The sequence below is a fragment of the Trichosurus vulpecula genome, chromosome 2 (assembly GCF_011100635.1).
Source record: "Trichosurus vulpecula isolate mTriVul1 chromosome 2, mTriVul1.pri, whole genome shotgun sequence".
Lineage (NCBI taxonomy): Eukaryota > Metazoa > Chordata > Mammalia > Diprotodontia > Phalangeridae > Trichosurus > Trichosurus vulpecula.
In genome coordinates this window covers 259,730,834-259,753,819 of record NC_050574.1, presented here as the reverse complement: position 1 = coordinate 259,753,819, position 22,986 = coordinate 259,730,834, and the positions used below count along the sequence as shown (strand labels likewise).

The 22,986-nt window shown below is 40.0% G+C and overlaps 1 protein-coding gene across 7 annotated transcripts in view; it reads left to right on the top strand.

Annotated features, from left to right (window-relative positions):
- The first annotated feature begins 12,316 nt into the window (after nucleotides 1–12,316).
- Nucleotides 12,317–22,986, top strand: part of SF3B1 (splicing factor 3b subunit 1) — a 53,848-nt gene continuing 43,178 nt past the window's right edge. For 3 of the 7 annotated variants that reach the window (XM_036746215.1, XM_036746217.1, XM_036746218.1), the window contains exon 1: nucleotides 12,317–12,399. In XM_036746215.1, the coding sequence (XP_036602110.1) occupies nucleotides 12,372–12,399 (28 nt within the window). In that variant the 5' untranslated portion in view covers nucleotides 12,317–12,371. The remainder of the gene's footprint in view (nucleotides 12,400–22,986) is intronic. The other 4 variants (XR_005009603.1, XR_005009604.1, XM_036746219.1 and 1 more) reach the window with 2 other exon arrangements.

Sequence of the window (22,986 nt, the reverse complement as noted above, 5' to 3'; positions counted from 1 at the left end):
AGAAGGAAAGCAGAAAAATTGGGGAAAATTTTTATAGCAAGTATCTCTGATAAAGGCCTCATTTCTAAAATATATAGAGTACTAAGTTAAATTTATAAGAATACAAGTCATTCCCCAACTGATAAATGGTCAAAGGATATGAAAAGGCAGTTTTCAGATGGAGAAATCAAAGCTATCTATAAGCATATGAAAAAATGCTCTGAATCACTATAGATTAGAGAAATTCAAATTAAAACACTGTGAGGCACTACCTTACATCTAACAGATTGGCTAATATGACAGAAAAGGAAAATATTCAATATTGGAAGGGATATGGGAAAATTGGGACACTAATGCATTGTTGGTAGAGTAGTGAACTGATCAGACCATTCTGGACAACAATCTGGAACTATGCCCAAAAGGCAACCAAACTGTGCACACCCTTTGACCCAGCAATACCACTTTTTGTTCTGTATCCCAAAGAGATCAAAAGAAAGGGAAAAGAACTTATATGTACAAAAATATTTATAGCAGCTCTTTTTCTGGTGGCAAAGAAGTAGAAATTAAGGAGATACGCATCAACTGGGGAATGGTTGAATAAGTTATTGTATAAGAAATGATAAGCAGGATGGTTCCAGAAAAACCTGAAAAGGCTTACAGGAACTCATGAAGAGTGAAGTAAGCAAAACCAGGACAGCATTGTACATAGTAACAGCAATATCATCAAAGATCAAGTGTGAATAACTTAGCTATTCTCAGCAATGCAATGATCCAAGATAATTCCAACGGACAAATGATGAAAAATGCTATCTAATTCCAGAGAAAAAAAACTGTTGAATTCTGAAAGCAGATCAAAGCATACTCTTTTTCACTTTATTTTTTGTGTTCTTTTTTTCCTTTTGGTCTGTGTCTTCTTTCACAACATGACTAATATGGAAATATATTTTGCATGATTGCACATGTATAACCTATGTCAAGTTGCTTGCCATCTCAGGAATGGGGTAGGAAATGGACAGAGGAAGAGAATTTGAAACTCAAAATTTTAAAGGGCAAATGTTGAAATTGTTTTCATATGCAATTGGGAAAAGATAAAATATTGTTTAAAAAATAAAAAAGTAAGTAGGATGAAAGTTACCTGACCCACCCCACCCCAACCTTTTCAGTCTTGCTAAAGGAAGCTCCCAGGGTGATTTGCATGAACCAGAGAGATATTGTGGAAGTTGAAAGGAGCTGACAATAATTTTCTCACCCCAAGTCAAATAGTAGACTGAAATCAAGGAGTGATAGTTCAGGCTGAAGCAAAGGAGTTAAAAAAAATAGACTTAAAAATAAAAGCTTTTCTGGCTGACTTGATAGCTGAGTCTGAAACACAAAAGAATTAAAATAGATTCAGACTGTGAGGTAAAAGAGCTTCTCTCCCAGTGTGAAGAGACAACAATGGAAATTTATCAAGTGGCCAGCAGGTGGGAGGAAAACTAATAATAAAATTCACCTCATATGGTTGTTTTAAGGATCCAAAGAGATAATACGATTAAAGTACTTTGTAAATCTTCAAGTGTATATAAATTTTAAATAGTGCTATAGATATTTCCATAGAGGGCAGCAGAGTACACACTAAGAAGATCCCAATGACATTAGTAGATAGCAGTGATATTGAGGACCTGAAAATAAAAGCATAAAGAATAGCCCAGCATTAGATAAATTACCTTCCCTCACCATCTCTTCCTTCACCACTGTATAAGATGAAGAGGTGGTTCTTCTTGCCAAGGTAAACACCTACATGTATCTTTGGTCCCATTCCCTCCAATCTAATCCAGGAGATTGTCTGCACTAACATCTATTTCCATTCTCTAATTTTCAATCCCTCCTTATCTATTGACCCCCTCTCTACTGGGTGCAAGCATACCTATGTCTCCCCCATCCTTAAAACAAAACAAAAACCCAACTTATTCAATTTGATTATCACTACTAGCCATCATGCTATATATCTCCTCCTTTATCTTTCTTACCTGCTCGGCTAAAAAATTCATTCACTCTAAGTGCCTATACTTCATCTCCTCTTCCTCTCTTCATAACACTTTGCAATCTGGCTGCCAATCTCATTATTCAACTGAAATTGCTCTCTCCCCGGTTATAAATTAATTACCATGTTCGATGGCCTTTTTTTTTCAATCCTTATCCTTTAGTTTTTGACACTGTTGATTAGTCTCTACTCCTAGATTACCATCTACTCCTGGATGGAGGGTAGGGTGTGTTGAAGGAAGATCTGTAACTCTGGTGTGAGGGCTTACCGAGCCCTTTTCAGGGCTGCTTTCCACCTTTTGTGTCTGCCTAATTCACCCAACTCTCTCTTGTGGCTCCAAGAAGCTGTAGCATGTGCAGTGGCCACATCCTGGTAAAACCATTTTGGCAGATGGGTTAAACCAAGTTGAGGGTAACCAAGGGGTCTCAAATGCATCAATGAGTTAGGGGGATGTCTACCCCAAGCATGTGAGGACTTCCCCTGGTGGAATGGAAAGAATAAGACAAGTTTTATATTTATGCAGATGATTCCCAAATCTGTTTATCTAATCTTAGTTTCTCTTCTGAGAGAGCTACAGTCACACATCACCAACTGCTTTTTGGACACCTTGGATCCTTGGATTGTGCACCTTGAACTCAACATGTCCAAAATAGAACTCATTATTGCTTCAAACTTTCCCTTCTTCCCAACTTCTGTGAAGGGTACCACCATCCTCCCAGTTACTCAGGCTTGCAACCTTGGTGTGACTGCCTCTCTTGGACCATTACTTCAGGAAAGAAAACCCAGTCATGCTTTACTTCAGTCCCAGTTCTCTGGCCATCTCTTCCATAGCCTTTGCCATCCACTGAATGTCTTTTCCCCACACCTTTCCCCCAATTCTGTGGGTCTGGACCATGAACCTAAATTAAATCAAATCGTCTATTGGTCCTAGATAGAATGTGTCAATCTGATCTCTTATGTCCCCACTAATCATCACAATTACTTTCTGGACCGAAGTGTCTCTTCCTGGACATCTCTGACCTTTGTGTTTTTTCTCCTATTAGAATGTACAATCTCCCAGAGCTTTTCTCTTATTAGCGGTAATTTGGAGCATGTTTTTCACTTGGTTTTTGGTAGTTTGTTTGCCTTTAGGTGGCACAGTGGATAGAGTGCTGGGCCTGGAGTTGGGAAGACTTGAGTTCAAATTCAGCCTCAGACACTTACTAGCTGTGTGACCTTGAGCAGGTTGCTTAACTTCAGTTTCCTTAACTGTAAAATGGGTATAATAATGGCATCTATCTCACAAGGTTGTTGTGAGAATCAAATGAGAAATTATTGGTAAAGCACTTAGCACAGTGCCTAGTGCATAGTAGGAATTATATAAATGCTTATTCCTTTTCCTTCCCTTATTCATATCCTTTGGTCATTTTTAGTTCTTGGAGAATGGCTCTTGCTTTTATGTTTGTATATTGATTCTCTATATATCTTGGATATCAGATCTTTTTCAGACAAAGTTTTGTGCCAAGTTTTACACCCCTCCCCCCAGTTTCTTGCTTCCATTCTGCTTCTCAATGCATTGATTTTGTGTAAAAAAGAAATTTAATTTTATATAATCAAATTGTCCATTTTATCTCTTGTGATCTTTTCTAACTCTTCCTTGGTCAAAGACCCCTCTCTAACCCATTCTTTATTTTTTTTTTTGCACTTAATAGTATTTGATTTGATTTTTCCAATTACATGTAAAGGTAGTTTTCAACATTCACTTTTATAAGATTTTGAGTTCCACATTTTTTTTCTCCCCACTCCCCCAAGACAACTCCAATCCATTCTTGAGAAAGGTATTTCCATCTTGGTTCCTTTAGTTTGATTTTTCCATGAACTTTCGTATCTAAATCTTGTATCAGTTTGGAGTTTGTTATGCTACATGAGAGATGTTGGTCTAAACCTAAATTCTGCCAGAACGATTTCCAGTTTTCTTAGTGGTTTTGTCAACTAATGAGTCCTCCTTAGAATATTTGGAGTCTTTGGGTTTAATCAAACATTGTGCTACTGTGCTTTATTGTTGCCAGTTTCATGCGACTCATCTGTTCCACTAATCAACTATCTAACTTTTTTAACCAGCAGCAAATAGTTTTAATGATTACCACTTTGTAGCAAAGTTTGAGATCTTGTATTGCTAAGTCCCCTTCTTTCTGACTTTTTTCATTATTTCCTTTGAGATCCTTGATCTTTTTGTTCCTTCAAATGAATGCTATTTTTCTAGTTCTATGAAGGCACTCTTCGGTAGTTTGAATAGTATAGCACTGAACCTGTAAATTGAGTTAGGCAGTATTTTCATTTTTTAGTGTTGGTATAGTCTAGCCATGGATAATTAGTATTGTTCCAATTATGTCTATATTTCTGTGGTTTTACAACTGTACACATATAATTCCCATGTGTTTCTTTGTTATGTATTGTGCAGTTATTTTGAAAGGAATTTCTTTGTCTCTTCCTGCTGGATTTTACCGGTAATATAAAGACTGATAATTTTCGTGGTATTATCTTATAATCTTTCGCTTTAATGAAGCTATTGTTTCAGTTATCATTAGCTAAATAATTAGGATTCTTTATTAAGCTGTGTCATCTCTCTTTGCTTATGTTTATTTCTTCAATTTTGTTATGTTATCTTATTGCTATAGCTAAAATTTATAGAACTAGGTCAAATTATACTGGTGATAATGCAACGGATAGTCTTCCTTTATCCTGATCTTATTGGAAAGGCTTCTAGTATTTTGTATTATAGATAACGCTTACTTTTGGTTTTAGACAGATACTATTTACTTCAATGCAGAACAGTCCATTTATTCTTTTGCTTTGGGGTACTTTTAAAAGATTAATTTATTTATTTTTAGTTTTTAACGTTCATTTCCACAAGATTTTGAGTTACAAATTCCCCCCCCCCCCCCATCTCTCCCCTCTCTCCCACTCCAAGATGGCATGCATTCTGATTACCCCTTTCCCCAGTCTCTCCCCTCTATCATCCCCCCCTCCACCATCACTTTCCCTCTTACTTTTTTGTAGGTCAAGATAGATTTCTATATACCATTGCCTGTATATCTTATTTCCCAGTTGCATGTAAAAACAATTTTTAACATTTGTTTTTAAAACTTTTAGTTCCAAATTCTCTCCCTTCTTTTTTCTCACCCGCCCTCATTGAGAAGGCAAGCAATTCGATATAGATTATACTGTGTCATTATGCAAACACTTCCATAATAGTCATGTTGTGAAAGACTAACTATATTTCCCTCCATCCTATCCCACCCCCATTTATTCTATTTTTTCCTTTGACCTTGTCCCTTTACAAAAGTGTTTGCTTCTGATGACCCCTTCCCCCAATCTGCCCTCCCTTCTATCATTCCCCCCTCCCCTTATCCCTTTTTCCCCAACTTCCCTGTAGGGTAAGATATCCAATTGAATCTGTATGTTATGGAAATGTTCGTATTTGTTGATGCTTCTCAAATTCAGAATAAATAAAAAGATTACTTTTTAAAAAAGAAAAACCGACTCCTTGTTATATTTATTATTTAAATTTTTAGATTTTTAGAATTTCTATATTTGTGTTTAGCTGAGATTTTTAAATTTGTTACTTTGCTAATGTTTAAACTTGTATATCCAATTCATTGATCTGTTGTTTCTCTTTTTTGTTGATGAATCTATTTAATGATATAAATTTTCCCCCAGGGGCTGTTTTGGCTATATCTCAAGAGTTCTGGTGTGCTATATCGTTGTTGTAATGTTCTTTGACAAAATTTTCTGTGATTTGTTCTTTGAGTCATAGTGTAGTTTTGCTGGGTGACCCACACATAAGAGGCATGTATCCCAGACATTCTAAAAATGAAATTCTGAAGACTAGCGCTGTAAGTAGTAATTCAGTCATTGGAGCAAATTCGATTTACCTGGGAGGAGTGAAGCACTGAACAGAGGGAAAGGCATGTCTACTCCTGTGTCTGTTTGAGATGGATTGGAGACAGATCATAGGAATTAAGGAAATTGACAAACTAGGAGGCCAGCGTCTTCAAACTGGGCAAGAGTTAGGGAATAAAAGAAGGCTGCAATCAGATACTAATTTTATTGGAGAGGAGGAAGAGTGATTTGGAAGGCCACTGATGATAGAGTGATCTTTAATAGAGGAATGGCTGCCAATGGATGTGATCTTAATGTGGCAGTGAGGAGCAAGGTTAGGTCAATTTCTCCTCTTGGAGGAGGTTGTGTCAAAGGATATGAAAGAAGGAGCAACCAGCCTCCAGAGGATATGAAACGATGTTGCATCTTCCAGAAAAAACAAGGATTGAGTGAGTACCTGAAGATGGAAAAAATGTGAAAGGGAGAGATATGGGATCATAGGATCTTAGACTTAGGGCTAAAATGGACCTTGGAGGTCATCAAAACCAACCTCCTCTTTTTATAGATTAAAAAACTAAGGCCAAAAAAAATGAAACAATTTTGCCATAAAATGTGAGACCTGGGAAAGACCTTAGCTTGAAAAGGCCCAAACTCTCCCACTGACCCTGGGGCATGGCCAGTTGTCCTGCCCTATGTCTCGCTACTGGATTCTGAAGACTGGAGGAGAGAGTGGGGCTGATGATTTTGCACAGCTCTTCCTCACTTAAATCTATTTCACCTGCATCTTAAGATATCACTCTCCTGATGTCATTGGTCCTCTTTGAGAATGGAGGACAAACAACAATCTTTTTCAAGAGGCTCCACAATGACAAAGATGACAAAAGATGCAAATAGTCAATGCTGAAGGGGCTATGGAAAGTCAGGGACAATGTATGTATACGGTTGCTGAAAGAGGGGGAGATATCTATTTGTAAATAATTTCTTTAAAGGGTCTGAGTTCTAATCCTCTCTGTGGCACTTACTACCTGTGTTTCCTTGAAGGTGTTCTAGATGATCACTGAGGTTCTCTTCAATTATACATCTATGATTCTATGGCAAGGAAAAGTAGACCATCTTTTTACCTCAATTCTTAACTAGTCTTTAACTAATGAATGGGTGTTTTTATATCACATTTATTTACAAATAGATACTGAGGCCAAGAGAGGTTAAGTGAATTGAACAGGGTCACAAAGCTAGCAATAGTCAAAGGCAAGATTTTTACCCAGGTCCTTCTGACTCAAAGACTAGTGTGATAGCCACTAATATGATGCTACTTCTCAAAATGCACTTCATAGTCTATAAGGAGGCTGGAGAATTTTAATCGCTATTTTGGAGAGTTACCTGTCATTTCTGGAGGGCTCATGAGAGTTAAAAAGAATCTATTTCCTGGGAGAATTGAGTTTATATTGAGAGTACACAGGAATTATTGAGAGCTTTGGCTGCAGTCTTGAAAGATGAATGGTTGGAACATGTGCTTGGTGCATGGTGAGAAGACTGCGAGGTAATATCGGCAACATATAGCTGGAACTGGCCAAGATATAGCAGGATGTGTGGGGTCCTCACAAACCAGAACAGCAGGACTTAGGGAAGGGAGTTCTGGAGTTAAAAGGGTTAAATACTCCAGGACAGCAAGGCAAAGGAGGGAGAAGATGCTTTTGTGTATCCCCCAACCTCTTCAGGTTTTTCATGACATAGTTCTCTCCTGGTTTTCCTCCTAGCTATCTGACTGCTCCTCTGTCTCCTTTGCTAGATCTATGCCTCCTTCATGTGTACTAACCATGAAGGTTACCTTAAGCTCTGTCTGGGGTTCTTTTCTCTTTTCCCTCTATATTATTTCACTTGGTGATCTCAGAAGCTCCTGTGCTTTCAGTTATCATCTTTATGCAGATAACTCATAACCTCTCTCTCTCTCAACTTACAGTTTCAAATTTCCAACTGCTTATTAGACATCTTGAATTGGCTGTCTTATAGACATTTTTAACTTGATATTTCCAAAACTGGACTCATATCTTTCTTACCAAATCTTGCTTCTTCCTAATTTCTCTATTATTATCAAGGGTACCACCAGCCTCCCAGTCTTATAGGTCTGTAACTTAGGTATCATCTTTCACATCTCACTTGAACTCACTACTCCCTCGCCACCCTCCCATCATTTTTCTTCACTTAAACTCACTATATCCAACCATCTGTCAAATCTGATTGTTTCTACATTTTCAACATCTCTTTGTATCTACCCTCTTGTCTCCTTAGATGTTGCTACCAACCCAGTGTAGGCCTTCATCACCTCATGCCTGGACTATTGTAATAGCCTTCTGATTGTTCTCCATCCCTTAAAATTTCTCTCACTCAAGTTTATCCTTTACTCAGTTGCAAAATGATCATAAAGTACAGGTCTGACCATGTCACATATACCCCCTACTCAATAAACTCTAGTAGCTCTCTTTTATCTTCTTGATCAAACATGAAATCTGGTTTTAAACCCCTTCCTAACCTGGTACCTTCCTAACTTTCTGGTTTTCTGATACTTTACTGCCCTTTAGGTATGTGAGAAACCCGGGCTTTGGGGATCACTGGACTTCCTAGGCAGGGCCAAAGTCCTGTACAGACCACAGGATTCCCAGAGGAAGATCAAGTGGTAGCCCCCCCCCCTTAATCTGTGGGGATCACAGGGCTTCCTAGGGGTGGGACCCTAAGGAGGACCCAAATGATGGCCTCTTAGGACGGGGGTAAGATCACAAGGCTCCCGAGACAGGGCTGGAAGTCCCAAGTGATGGCCCCTCAAGAAGGCTGTGCAGACCACAGGGTTCCCCAAGGGAATTTGGAGCGGTAGCCCTCTTAACACCACAGTGGGGATCACAAGACACCCCAAGCAAGATCCAGTAGTAAGCCCCAGACGAGCTTCCGCTGCTCATCACTTCTCTTCACTTGACCTTAGGAAGATCCATGTGCTTTGCCCATTCTCACCCAAAGAACTCAGGACCAGAGTGGGAAAAGGAAGGCATTTTATTAGCTCCTCGAGAGAGTGGGTGTAGTGTTCACTGGAACATTCACACTGATACAGCTGCAGGAGCAGGGGTAACCATTCCCTCCACTCCTGCTAGAGTTATGGTTAGTTTACAATCTTTATTTTTTACATAGTTTTCCTAGGTTATACAGGTAGGATAATAAGGATACAGAAGCAAAAGTGAAGTTAATTAGATTTTCCTTGTCTTAGTTTAGGATTAAACTATATTCTTTTACTTCCCCTACTTTCCCTCTTTAACACATGCAAATTATGCAAATCAGTAGGCCTGGATTCTTGACCAAGACCATACCCTAGATAAGCCTGAACTAGTTCAAGCAGGTTTGGCCTCTCTAATTCCCCAGACTGCCTTCTCAAAAAGCATGCACATGCCTACAAGCCTCTGACCTCTCACCTGACCAACCTTGAGGCCTGGTTTCTGCGAAAGTTGGGGTGGGGGGGGAGGGGGGAAGTACACCTTTAGTTCTGTGGAAACAAAACTCCTCCTCCCATTTCTTACAGGTAGGATCCGGTGACCCTGGCCTCCTTGCTGTTCTTTGAATAAGACAATCCATCTTTGGACTCCTTGCATTTTTACTGGTTGTCCCTTGCCCCTGAAATGCTCTTCATCTGCCTCCTGACTTCCTTAAAGTCATAGGTAAAATCCCACCTGTACGAAACCTTTCCAGATTCCCCCTTAGTACCAGTGCCTTCCTTCTACTGAATATTTCCAATTTATTCCCAATTTGTTACTTTTTTTTACAGGATTGCTAAACTAGAAGATGAAGGGAATGCTGCGGATATATTTTACCTAAATTTTTACAAAGTTTCATATTATTCATGTGAAGATGCAGAAAGATGTATTATAGACTAGCCTATAATACAATTAGATCAGTGAGAACTAGTTGCATGGTCAGACTCTAAGAGTAGTTGTTTATGGTTAGGTGAAATTTTAAACCATGAGAGCTTTCCTTTCTCAATAACCCTTAATTCTAGTGCCTCCCTTCTGTTGATTATTTCCAGTTTATCTTGTATATAGTTTATGTGTATATAGTTGTTTGTATGTTCTCTCCCCCAAGGACTCTGAGCTCCTTTACTGTCTTTTGCCTTTCTTTGTATCTCCACATAGGGTTATATGGAGGACTAGCACCTCTGGTGTGAAGGCTTGCTTTCACAAGTTCTGCTCATCCACTTTTGGTGTCCACTTGATACTCGATTCTCTCACCCGTGTCTCCAAGAAGCTGTAGCACAAGCATTGGCTACACCCCTGTAAACCACCTCAGCAGATGGGCTAAACCAGGTTGAGGGCAACTGTGGGGTCATAATCCCATTGGTGAGTTAGGTAGGGTGTCTACCCCAAGCATGCAAAGACTTCCTCCAGTGGAATGGGTGGATGAGAACAATTTGTTCCAAAGGCCATGAAGACAGCTAAAGCAGGCACTATGGAGCACTTAGAGCTTGGTCAGACATGGAAGACACTAACATCATCCACTGCGTCCGGGGCCATCGTCAGTCGCCTTGACTTTTATCTTGCCAGTGGACTTTGATGAGAAGAGAGAGAAGTGGAAGAGAGAGTGAGGCTGAAGACTTTGCGCAACTCTGCCTTACTTAAATCCAATTCAAGTGCAAGTCAAGACATTGCCCATGATGTCATTGGTCCTCTGCAAAAATGAAAGACAAACAACAATCTCCACACAGTAGGTGGTTAATAAATGTTGATCGATTGACCCATCTATATGGGTTCTTACAAAAGGGGCATCTTATTTTACTTACATATCTTCAACATCATTTCTGGTTCAGTAACCAGTTTTACTCCTGACTACTGGTTCCTACTGAACTTGAGTTGTTAATGATTCAATGCAAATATGACAAGATTTCTAAAGCCAAGAACCCAGGGATCAGCTTTTGTCCTACTGCTATGTAACATTTTATCAGTGATTCAGATAAAGCCATTGATGATTTGTAGATAACATAGAGTTTCTAACATACTGGAGAATAGAGTCAGGATCCAGAAAGATCTTGACAGGCTACAATTGTGTTTAATCTAATAATGTAAAACTTGATAGGGATAAATGTAAAGTCATATACTTGAGTACAAAAAAAAAGGCAACTATGTAAGTACAAGGTAGGGGAATCAGACAGCAGTTTTTTTTTGTGGGAAATATCTGAGAATTGTAGCTGTGGACTACAAGCTTAATGTGAAACAGCAGCCAAAATATTGCAGCCAAAAGAGCCAATGAGCCTGGACTTCGTTAATTGAGTTGTAGCTTCCGAGAATAAGGAAGTTAAAGTCTCACTGCACTTTGTTCCCCTCAGATCAGTCTAGAGTAGTTCTGGGACTATTGGATAATTTTTTTTTGCATTTCTTGATCATCTTTTTATTGGAATTTTACTTTAAAATTTTTACATCAGTATTCACTAGTGATACTGGCTTATAGTTCTTTTTGCTTTACCTCCCCATTTTAGGCACTAGGACTATATGTCTCATAAAAGGAGTTTGATGCAACGTTTTCTTTTTAGATTTTTAAATTGTAGTGGAAAGGCTGAGTTTAAGATAGAGAACTTACACCATCAATTTTATTTTGATTTTTTTTCTTTTTTGGGGCAGGGCAATTGAGGTTAAGTGACTTGCCCAAGGACTCACTGCTAGTAAGTGTGTCAAGCGTCTGAGGTCGAATTTGAACTCAGGTCCTCCTGATTCCAGGGCCGGTGCTCTATTCACTGCACCACCTAGCTGCTCCCAAGAAACTCTTTTCATAGTACTCCTAATGAGTTGCTTAGGACACCTCTTATATTGATTTAAGCAATTAGGATTATAGATTTGGAACTTGGGTGGATCTTCAAGCGTATCAAAGTTAACACTTCTCAATAAACAAAAACCGGAAACTGAAGCTTAAGGAGGCTCAGCGACTCGCCTATAGTCACAGGCACTCCAGCCTTCCTAAGGCATCATCGCACATTGCCTATCCCGAGTTAAGCACAGCACTAAGTGCAAGAGTTGCGACATTCCTACATACTCTTAGAAAGGGACAGATATTATGGCTTGTGAGAGAACTATGCAGAACGGCTTCGTTATTATTATTGGGATTCACTAGATGACCTCTAAAGGTGTCTTCCAGGCTTCTGATTACGTAACGCCACACAGCAGACATTTCTTCCGCAAAACAGCCTTTCTACCGCAGAAGAACCTTTCTACCCACAAGGACGTTGCATTACAGCTGACTTTATCCAGTTCTGAGGCCAACCCAGAGCTAACCTCAGGGCTCCCTGCACCTCCCACACCCACAATGCACCGGGCCGCTCCATTTTAGTGGTTCCTCTGTCACGTGATACTCTTTTGCGCGCACTCCCCTTTGGCGCCTGCGCAGAAGCATCGCTTCCCCTCCCCCGCTATTTTTCTCGGTGGCGGCGGCCACGAGCGGAAGTTCTTGGACGTACCAGTTCCGTCTGTGTGTTCGAGTGGACAAAATGGCGAAGATCGCCAAAACTCACGAAGGTAAGGAATGTTTCCCTGTTGTTGCTCGATCACCTCTTTTCTCAGGTTCCTGCGGTTCCATCTCCCCCTCGTCTGTTTGTTTTTTTCTTCTTTGGGGTCGAGGAGCCGAGCCGGCTCCCGCGGGGTTCAGGGTCGATTGGGCGGCGGCGCAGGCCGCGGTACAATGTAATGGCGTCCCGCCCGCCCCCTCCCCCGACAGCGCTTTGTTTTGTGCTTCAGGGCGACGCTTCTCCTTCGCTTTCTTTGTGGGCCCGATGGGCTTCCCCAGAGCCTGGACGATAAAGCCCGGGAGAAAGGGGTGGTGAAATCGCCGGACTCGGGTGCGGGGGAAAAAGGGCACATGCGCCGCTCTTCCCTGCCCCCAGGAATGGTGTTATTATGCCTCCGACGAGACAGGGAGGGACTCCAATATGGGGTTTTCCTTCGTGGCACCGCGGGGAGACTCCTCCGAGGCCCGTTACTCCTTAGCTTCTGTGTAGGAACGTGCAGAGCACTCAGCGATTTTGATTCATCTGCTTTTTAATACTAATCCAGTTTAGTATTTAGATTCGTCTGGGTGAAGCTATTTGGAAACATTCTTATTCCCTAACCCACCTCTCCCCCCGTTATTCGCATTCACTTAGATGCTATTTGATATGAGGGAAGGGGAGAAGGGAGGTGGTTTCATTAATAGAAGAAGCTTAGATGTTCGTTTTTCATTTTAAAATTATTTTTTAACGTGGCGGGGAGTTTGTTAGCAAATTGCTAGTTAATTTACCGACCACCACCCCCCTCTCCCTCATTTTCTGAGCAGGGAAGTGGAATTTTCTTTGTATACCCAGCACTTTGTACAGTGGCTGGCACGTAGAAAACGCTTAGCAAATGTTTCTTGACTTGAACGTGGAGCCCCATTTTCGGCTTTCCAATTTTAGTAGTCACAAGAGACTTCCAAGAAATGTTAAGCCTGAGAATTCGAAGGTGAGCAATTAAAACTTGTAGCTATATACTTTTTAAAAACCTTACATAGTCTGATCTCCCATACTATTTAAAAACCTAAACTGGTGGTGTTTTTCTCGTTTGTGAAAACTGTTGTTGCTTCTTTTGTTTCTTAAATGTTAGTACGCAGAGGTCGTGTTAGGAAGCTTTTTCAGGCACTCCATTATAATCGCTTATCAGAAGAATGAATAAAAGAACACAAACTTGTATTAAATTTGTAGATGACACAAATCTGGAAGGGGTTGCTAACTCACTGGGTAATAATAAGTTTCAAAAAATCTTAACTATTTTAGAAAACTGAAAGATAATAGTCTTGATTCTTAATGTTGTGGAATGGTTTTGTCTTGCTATTTTTTATGCTTTGCGTTTTAAAAATGTTCTTCCGTATTAAGATTTTTACTATAAGGTAGCCATGGACAGAAAGAGAAATTGAATTAAGAACAGTCAGTTTTGCTAAGTTTTCACAGCCCCTGTAAACCCTTTGGTGGGTAGGATGTTGAAAACGTTAGTGTAAAGTAGTTTTTGTGAGTGGATTTTCATGATCTGCTTGAGTAACTTGACTGTCCCCATGCTGCTAGGGTCATCAAAAAAACGGCTTTTGCTTTTGGTGATATTAGCGTTAAGAGATTATATTGCCTAATAAGTTCCCGACCAAGTTCGCATGTGTGAAAAGAATAACATGTTGAAGACATGTCAGTTCAGCTTATTTTTTTACTTAAAATTACTAGCTCTGCCTGCAGTTTGTGCCTTGTGTGTCTTCCTAACCACATCCCTTCCCCCACCTGACACATCGTTATTGGTCTTTGGTGTCACTTTCCATCATTATGCTATATTAACTAGTTCTTCAGTTCATTCCGTTCATATGATCTATTCCTCCAGTCTACTTAGCTTCGTGCAGAGATGGTCATACCCTTTGCCATTACCCACAACTCTGTTCGTGAACTCTGAAATTCTTTTATCTAGTAAAAACATTTTATCATTCCATTTTTCCTATGCCTTATGACCCCTAATCCTGCTTTATTCTTACTGTAACTTTCAGTTCCTCTACCTCTTAGTTTTTTAGCAGGCCATCACCCCCCAGCATTGACTATACTTTTCTCCCTTTCCTGTCCTTGGAGGAACTAAGTCAGCTCTGTGCCATTCATAACTCCATTCTTTTCCCCACTGATCACACCTTGTCAAACCCAGCCTTGGATTGCTCCCACCATCTGGTGAGTGCATCACTTTTATTGATGTTTATGTTAAATAATCGCAACTGTCTCCTCATAGCAGCAGGGTAAATCCATTTTTACCTCCCTAATCATTCCAAACCTTTTCGTCACTCTTCAAGCCTCCCATGTCACCTTACCCCCATTCTCTTACCCTTTGACCTTACCTCTTCACCTAAGTAATTGAGGCTGTTTTCTGAGAGTTCGCTCTTCTTGTGTCCTTATATCACTCAGATGTTTCTCCCCACTATCTCCTCCTGTCTTAAATGCAGAGGTGGCCCTCTACTTTAGAGGTTTCATAGATAGATTTCAGAGAGTCCTCAAACTGGATGGGGAAAAAAATTACTTCTTTATTTTCCTTTTATGTTTTGTTGCCTTTCTTTTTATCCCCAGCACTTAGGACAGTATTTGGCCATACTATGCTCTTATAAATGGCTGTTGATTTTTCTTTACTGAGCAGTTATGAATTTAAAAAGACATCCTGAGAATGGGTCCATAGGCGTCTCTAGACTGCCAGAGGGGTACTTGACACAAAAAAGGTCAAGAGCTCCTGATCTCCTATCTTCCCAGAAGATTGTCTCTATATTGTCATCTCCACTGTCTAATATTTGATCTCTCTTTTCTCTACTTGCTCTTTTCCTGCTGCCTTCGAAGAGGACCATGTCTCTCCCATCCTTAAAAACTTTCACTTGATCTTACCATCCCCTCTAGCTGTTATCTTGTCATTTTCCTCTTCCTGGCTAAATTCCATGAGGCCGTCTATACTCGGTGCTTCTACTTCCTTTTCTCTCACTTTTATATTTACACCCTCTGCAGTCTGTCTTCCAGCCTCATTATTCAGCTGAAACTGCTCGATCCAAAGTCGGAGGTACTCTCTTGCCAAATCTAAAGGCCTTTCCTCAATCCTTATCTTTCTGTAAATCTACAGTATTTCACACTGTTCAGCACTTCTTCCTGGATAATTTCTCCTGTTCTCCTATCTGAATGATTCCTCGAATGATTGCTGGATTTTTATTCATGTCATTCCCATTAACTGTGGGTAGCCCTCAAGGCTGTTTCCTGGGCATTCTTCCCTTCTCCTTCCATACTGGAAGTTCTTTGTGTTACACACTCCATAGGCAGTCTAGTGAAACCTATGGACCCCATCTCAGAATATTGTTTTTAAATGCATAGAATAAATAGGATTACACAGGAAACTAATTCTGTTGAAATACAGAAAAATTTTCTCTGGTCCAAGTCATGAATCCTCTGAAATTTATCCGTAGGTGGCTGTGGACCCCAGGTTAAGAATCCCTTCTCTATATTATCTTTAGTGGTGACCTTATCAGCTCTCATGGGTTCAGTTATCATCTCCATGCAAATGATTTCTGGATGTATAAATATAACCCTAGCTGATCTCCAGAGCTGCTCTTTTGTATCTCTGGTTGCTTCTGCGGCGTTTTGAATTGGGTCCCCCTGTAGGCATTTCAGCCTCAACACCTCTAAAGCAGAACTCTTTATCTTTTCCTCCCCAAACTCCCCTTCTCAACTTTCCTATTACTGTCAAGAGCACCATTTTCCTACCAGCAACCCAGGTGACCTAGATGTCATTCTCAGTTCCTCACTTGAACTCACCCCTCATATCCAATCTGTTGCCAAGTCCTGTTGGTTTTACTTTCGTAACATCTGTTGTTTCCTTATCTCCGTTCACACTGTTTCTTACCTAGTGCTACCTCCTTCATGCCTGGACTACTATAATAGTGTTCTAACTTGTCCTGCCTCAATTCTTCACCCATTTCAATCCAAACTCCTCCCTTTCCCTCTTTTCTGTCCTCTCCTACATATACATCCCTCTCGGTAAAATCCAGTGGTTCCTTATTACCTCCAGGATCAAATATAAAATCCTCTTTGATTTTAAAGCCCTTCATAACATGGCCCCTTCCTATACTTTTCAGTATTCTTAGACTTTCCTTTCCTTCAGGTACTCTAGGATCCAGCGATGCTGGCCTATTGCTCTTCACATGTGGCATTCCTTCTCCTGACTCCTTGCCTTTTCAGTGACAGTCTCCTATGCCTAGAGTGCTTTCCCTCCTTTCTTACCTCCAATTCCTGTCTTTCTTCAAGACCTAGCTCAAATCCTACCTTCTGCAAAAGGCCTTTCCTGGTTCCTTACCTATTGCTAATGTCTTATTTTTGAGATTATGTTCCATTTACACTGTGTGTGTATACCTATACATCTTTATATATAGTGTTTAGTTATGCACATGTTGTCTATCCTACTAAATGTGGGCACCTTGAGGGCAGAGACCCTGTTTTTGCCTCATTGTCCCCCCCAGGGCTTATACAATACCTTAATATAATACATACTAAACACTTAATAAATATTCATTGATTGACTTGAAGACCTTCTATTCCACCTTTATCATCATCTTTATCAAAAAGTATCTTTTGTCGAGGAGACCCACACAGTATATTTGTGTATGTAAAGATTTTGTAAAGATTTAATGTACATGACCTTACCTTTTACGATTCTCATGACTAAATATGGATCAACCTAGAGTATGTCAGCAAAATTGTAGAACTTCTAGTGGATCATCTAAAAAGCTTTTATATTTGGGTTTTTTTGCTTTTTGTGCTGTAATTTGAGTATTCTGGATCTTCTAGGAATTTTTGACAGTGAAACCAAAGTAATAAAGTGAAAATGAGTTGAAGATTTGGAAATTTGTAGTTCTACCATTCTGTTCCCTCTAACATGGTAAAGGGAAAAGAGTGATGAACTGAAGTTAATAGAGTAGAGATTCAAATTCCATCTTTGTTACTTGTATGACTTTGTGCAAATCACTTCAATTCTGTGTATTGGTTGACTTACTCCTTAGAGGATCTCTAAGGTTCCTTCCAATCCTAATCTCTAATTCTTGAACTTATTCCTGCTTTCCACTCATTACTGGGGGTAACATCACTTCTCAGAATGATTTATGGTTAACAGCACTTTATTTTTTTTGATTTCTCACTTGTCCTGGATTAGGAGAGTGTAACATTTATTAATGTATTTGGAGTCAAATTTATTGAAGGATATTTGAGTCCTAAATGGAGAACTAAGAATATAGATGTTTGTTTTCTCTGTGCTTCCATATACAAGAGGTATCCTTCTCTGTCCTGTTGGGTACCCAAATTGTATACCAACCAGTGACTCAGCTCCCTGTGTGTGAATTCATCTAATGGGATTATAATAGCAAAATGGTTTCCCAGTTTTTCCCTTATAAGAGATAACCTTTGACTTTGTTTCCTTCTAGGCTGAAGACGGTATAAAAAATTTTGTCTTGTTAATCTTGTAGGGAAAAAACTATATTTAAACCACAAATAAAAAATTGATAGCAAGTTATCAGTAAAATATTTATACCCCCTGCCTTTGCTTCTTCTTATCCACGAGCTTCCCTAAAGGTTTTGCCATCAAGCCACTTTTTCCCTCTAGGGTTTTATGACTTGGCAACACTCACTTCCCTGGCTTCAGTTCTTCCTCTGCAGGAGACTACCTCTAGTCCTGTAACTAGTTGCCTTCTGGAGATCTACATGTCCCACTGGCACCTCAAAACTTAAAATGTCCAAAACTGAGCTCAACCTTTCTCTAAAAAATTCCTGCTTTCCTGGTATCCTTAGCTCTGGATGATGCCATTATTCTCCCAGGCTTCTAGCCTTATAATTATATTTTGTGGTTTAGTTGCATGCATTCTTGTCTGACTATTTGCAATCCCTTTTGGAGTTTTGTTGGCAAAGATGCTAGAGTGGTTTGCCATTTCCTCCAGCTCATTTGACAGATTAGAAACGTGAGGCAAACAGGGTTAAGTGGCTTACTTTTGCAGGGTCACATAGCTACTAATTTTATTTGAACTCAGGTCCTGCTGACTCCAGGCCCTGCATTCTACCCACTGTGCTATCTAGTTGCCCTAATTCCAAACAGTTGCTAAAAATTCTCCTGTTTCTTTCTTTTCATTTCTACTGCCCTCGTCCTAGTTAAGGCCCTAATCAGAGCTGTTGTAGTAGCTTCTTAACTAGTCTTGCTCCTAGTTTTTCCCCTCTATTCTATCCATCATGCTGCTGCCAAAATAAGCTTCCTGATATACAAGTCTGATAGAGAAACCTTCAATAGCTCTAAATTACCTTTAAGATAAAGTACAGACTCAGCCTGGCATTTAATTGTTCCCCACACCTCCCTTTCACACATTGTGGGGTCCACCCCCCCCAATGGACTTTCCAGGTGTCTGCCTCACAGCCTTACAAGGCTCAAATAAGAATATATGTAAAAGCATTTTAACAAACTTAAAAGTGCTGTCTAAAAATTATTAGCATTGGTGAGGTAGCATGGCAGGATGTATTGAGTGTTAGACTTGGATTCAGGACTGGTTTGAAATATTGCTCGTGCCACTTTTACTAGCTGTGTGGCCATAGTTAAGTGACTTGACCTTTCTGAGCCTCTTTTTCTTCACTTGTGGAATAAGAGATAATAATGCCTGTAGTACTTATCTCACAGGGCTGTTGTGAGGCTCAGCTGTGATGATGTATATAAAGAGCTTTGCAGACTTTAAAGGGCTACATAACAGTCAGCTGTTACCCTGTATTGTCCAATTCCTCCTCCCAAGAAAATTGCTCCCATGCCTGGAGTATTCTTCTTCCACATCTCTGCCTATCGAGATCCTTGTCTTCCTGGTTGAGCCCTCAGCTGCCACATTTTTCATGAAGAATCCCATCAAGCTGAAAGTAGTCTCTCTCTGCCCCCCACCCCCTTAGATTTCTTATGACTCTTTATCTGTTCAGACATCTCCTTTACCCTGTTGCATTTTCCTTGTATCCTTGTTTATGTATACATCTTACTCCTCGAATTAGACTATAAACTTCCTAAGGGCAGGGACTATGTCAAAGCTCATCTTTGTAGTTCCAGCTCTAAACCATGCCATGTAGGAAAAGGGGACTTAATAGTGTTAATTAAATATGAGTGGGTTCGTGAGTGAGAAAGGCCTGTGAGTGGGATGGTGAGTGAGAAATCTTACCTGAACTGTTGAAATTGGTTCGGTGGCCTGGCCTAAATCTCTTCTCTCCCCAATCCATCTTCCATATAGTTACCAAAATGATAGTCTAAAAGCAGAAGTCTGACTGTGTATATACACTTTGATAAACTCTTTTGGCTACCTCTTAGCACTAAGATCAAATACAAACTCCTCTGTTTGACTTTTAAGACCTGGCTCCAACCTACCTTTCCAGTCTTGTTATGCATAACTCCCCTTAAAAAACAATAGTATAGCCAGGCTGTCCTTGCTGTTCCCAGTGTGCTTGGCAGTAGTAATAAATGCTTGTTGCTTGATTGATTTGAAAGGGCATGATTTTTAAGAGGAGTTGGAAAATGCAGAAAATATATCCCTTCCACATAGAAATTTTTCTGGAGATTAAATATTCAAATAGCCCGAATATTTGTATCTGTGGTTAGTAGTTAGTAGTCCTTAGGTAGAAGATATTGGGGATCAGCACCGCAGCACCTGTACACTGTATCTGTTGTTAACACCTGCACAATGCAAAAATATTTTCATAGTTCAGAATTTTCTTTTGAGGATTCTGCAAAATAATGGGCCCTGTGATTTAAAAAGATTTTGATCTCTTTGAATATAACTGATTTTCTATGCAATCCTACGTATTTTATGATTTTTAAAACATTCTGAAGTGAGGTTGATATGCTTCACAATCCTATCAAAGGGGTCCATGACAAAAAACAGTTGTAGCCTCTCTGCTAAAACATGGAGGAGGAAGAGTCACCAGTGGAATTCATTAGTTCCTGTGTGTAGGGCTAAGACATAGAAAGGAAAAAAGAGGAGAGAGGGGAGTGAGAAGAGGCTTAATTTGGAAAATGAATAATGTTTGGGAAATGAATAGATGTGATAGACTTGTAGACTTTTCCAGTTGGAAGTGATCGTCAGGATCAACTTACTTGCTAAAGCCAGATTGATTTTTCGGCTTTCAAGTAATGGAAAAAAAAATGAGGGAGGGAGGAAAATCACTGACAACAAGCACAATGGTCTTTTTTTTTATAGCATCCAAATTTCTTTTTTTATTTAAATGTATTTAATATTTTAGTTTTCAACATTGATTTCCACAAGATTTTGAGTTAAAATTTTCTCCCCATTTCTACCCTCCCCCCCATTCCAAGATGGCACATATTCTGATTGCCTCGTTCCCCAGTCAGCTCTCTCCTCTTTCACCCCACTCCCCCCCATCCCCTTTCCCCTTACTTTCTTCTAGGGCAGGATAGCTTTTAAAACTTTGAGTTCCAAGTTCTCTCCCCTCTTCCCTTCCCACCCACCCTCCCTAAGAAGGCAAGCAATTCAACATAGATCACACATGTATCATTATGTAAAACACTTCCACAATGCTCATGTTGTGAAAGGCTAACTATATTTCCTTCCATCCTTTCCTGTCCCCCTTTATTCAGTTTTCTCCCTTGATCCTGTCCCTTTTTTGATTACCTCCTCCCCCATCTTCCCTTCCTTCTATCATCCCCCCCCACTTTTTTTTAATCACCTTCCCCTTACTTTCCTGTGGAGTAAGATACCCAATTGAGTGTGTATGTCCCCCCCCCCATCAGATCTGATGAGAACAAGATTCACTCATTTCCCCTCACCTGCCCCTTCTTCCCTCCCAACAGAACTGCTTTTTTTGCCACTTTTATGTGAGATAATTTACCCCATTCTATCTCTCCCTTTCTCCCTCTCTCAATATATTCCTCTCTCACGCCTTAAATTTATTTCATTTTTTTAGATATCATCCCTTCATATTCAACTCATCCTGTGCCCTCTGTCTATATTCCCTTCAACTCCCCTAATACTGAGAAAGGTCTCCTGAATTACACACATCATCTTTCTATGTAGGAATGTAAACATAACAGTTCAACTTCAGTAAGTCCCTTCTGAATTCTGTTTCTTGTTTACCTTTTCAGGCTTCTCTTGATTCTTGTATTTGAAAATCAAATTTTCTATTCAGCTCAGGTCTTTTCACTGAGAAAGCTTGAAAGTCCTCTATTTTATTGAAAGTCCATATTTTGCCTTGGAGCATGATCCTTGGTTTTGCTGGGTAGGTGATTCTTGGTTTTAACCCTAGCTCCATGGACCTCAGGAGTATCGTATTCTAAGCCCTTAGGTCCCTTATTGTGGAAGCTGCTAGATCTTGTGTTATCCTGATTGTGTTTCCACAATATTCAAATTGTTTCTTTCTGGCTGCTTGCAGTATTTTCTCCTTGACCTGGAAACTCTGGAATTTGGCGACAATATTCCTAGGAGTTTTCTTTTTGGGATCTTTTTCAGGGGGTGATCAGAGGATTCTTTCAATTTCTATTTTACCCTGTAGCTCTAGAATATCAGGGCAATTCTCCTTGATAATTTCTTGAAAGATGATGTCTAGGCTCTTTTTTTTGATCATGGCTTTCAGGTAGTCCAATAATTTTTAAATTATCTCTCCTGGATCTATTTTCCAGGTCAGTGGTTTTTCCAATGAGATAGTTCACACTGTCTTCCATTTTTTCATTCTTTTGTTTCTGTTTTATAATTTCTTGATTTCTCATGAAGTCACTAGCTTCCACTTGCTCCAATCTAATTTTTAAGGTGGTCTTTTGGACCTCCTTTTCCATTTGGCTAATTCTGCCTTTCAAGGCATTTTTTTCCTCATTTACTTTTTGGAACTCTTTTGCCATTCAGGTTAGTCTATTCTTTAAGGTGTTATTTTCTTCAGTATGTTTTTGGGTCTCCTGCAAGTCGTTGACTTGTTTTTCATGGTTTTCTCTCATTGCTCTCATTTCTTGTCCCAGTTTTTCCTTTACTTCTCTTACTTGGTTTTCCAAATCCTTTGTGAGACCAATGGCCTGAGACCAGTTTATATTTTTCTTGGAGGCTTTTGATGTAGGCTCTTTGACTTTGTTGACTTCTTCTGGCTGTATGTTTTGCTCTTTTTTGTGACCAAAAAAGGAATCAAGAGTTTGAGTTTGAGTCTGAGTTCGTTTTTGCTGCCTGTTCATGTTCCCAGACAACCACCTGACCCTTGAGCTTTTTATCAGGATATGACTTCTTGTAGAGTAGAGAGTACTTTGTCCCAAGCTTTAGGGTCCAAGCACTGCTGTTTTCAGAGCTACTTCTACTCCACCGTCACCCCAGGCTCTGTCCCAACAGCGCTCCTCCTCCAAGAACCGCCACCCAGGACCTCAATACAGATCCAAGCAGGACACAAAAAAAGAAACTTTGCGCCCACAAAAGTGCTCCTTGCACTCCTTCTCTGTTCTGCTGCTAGATTCCTCCCACCGTGTGAGTCAGGGATTCCCGAAATGTCTGATGCTGCACCACCTCCTCCACCCCCAGAGCTGATGGCTGGACCGCTCTGAACTCAATCCCGCAGT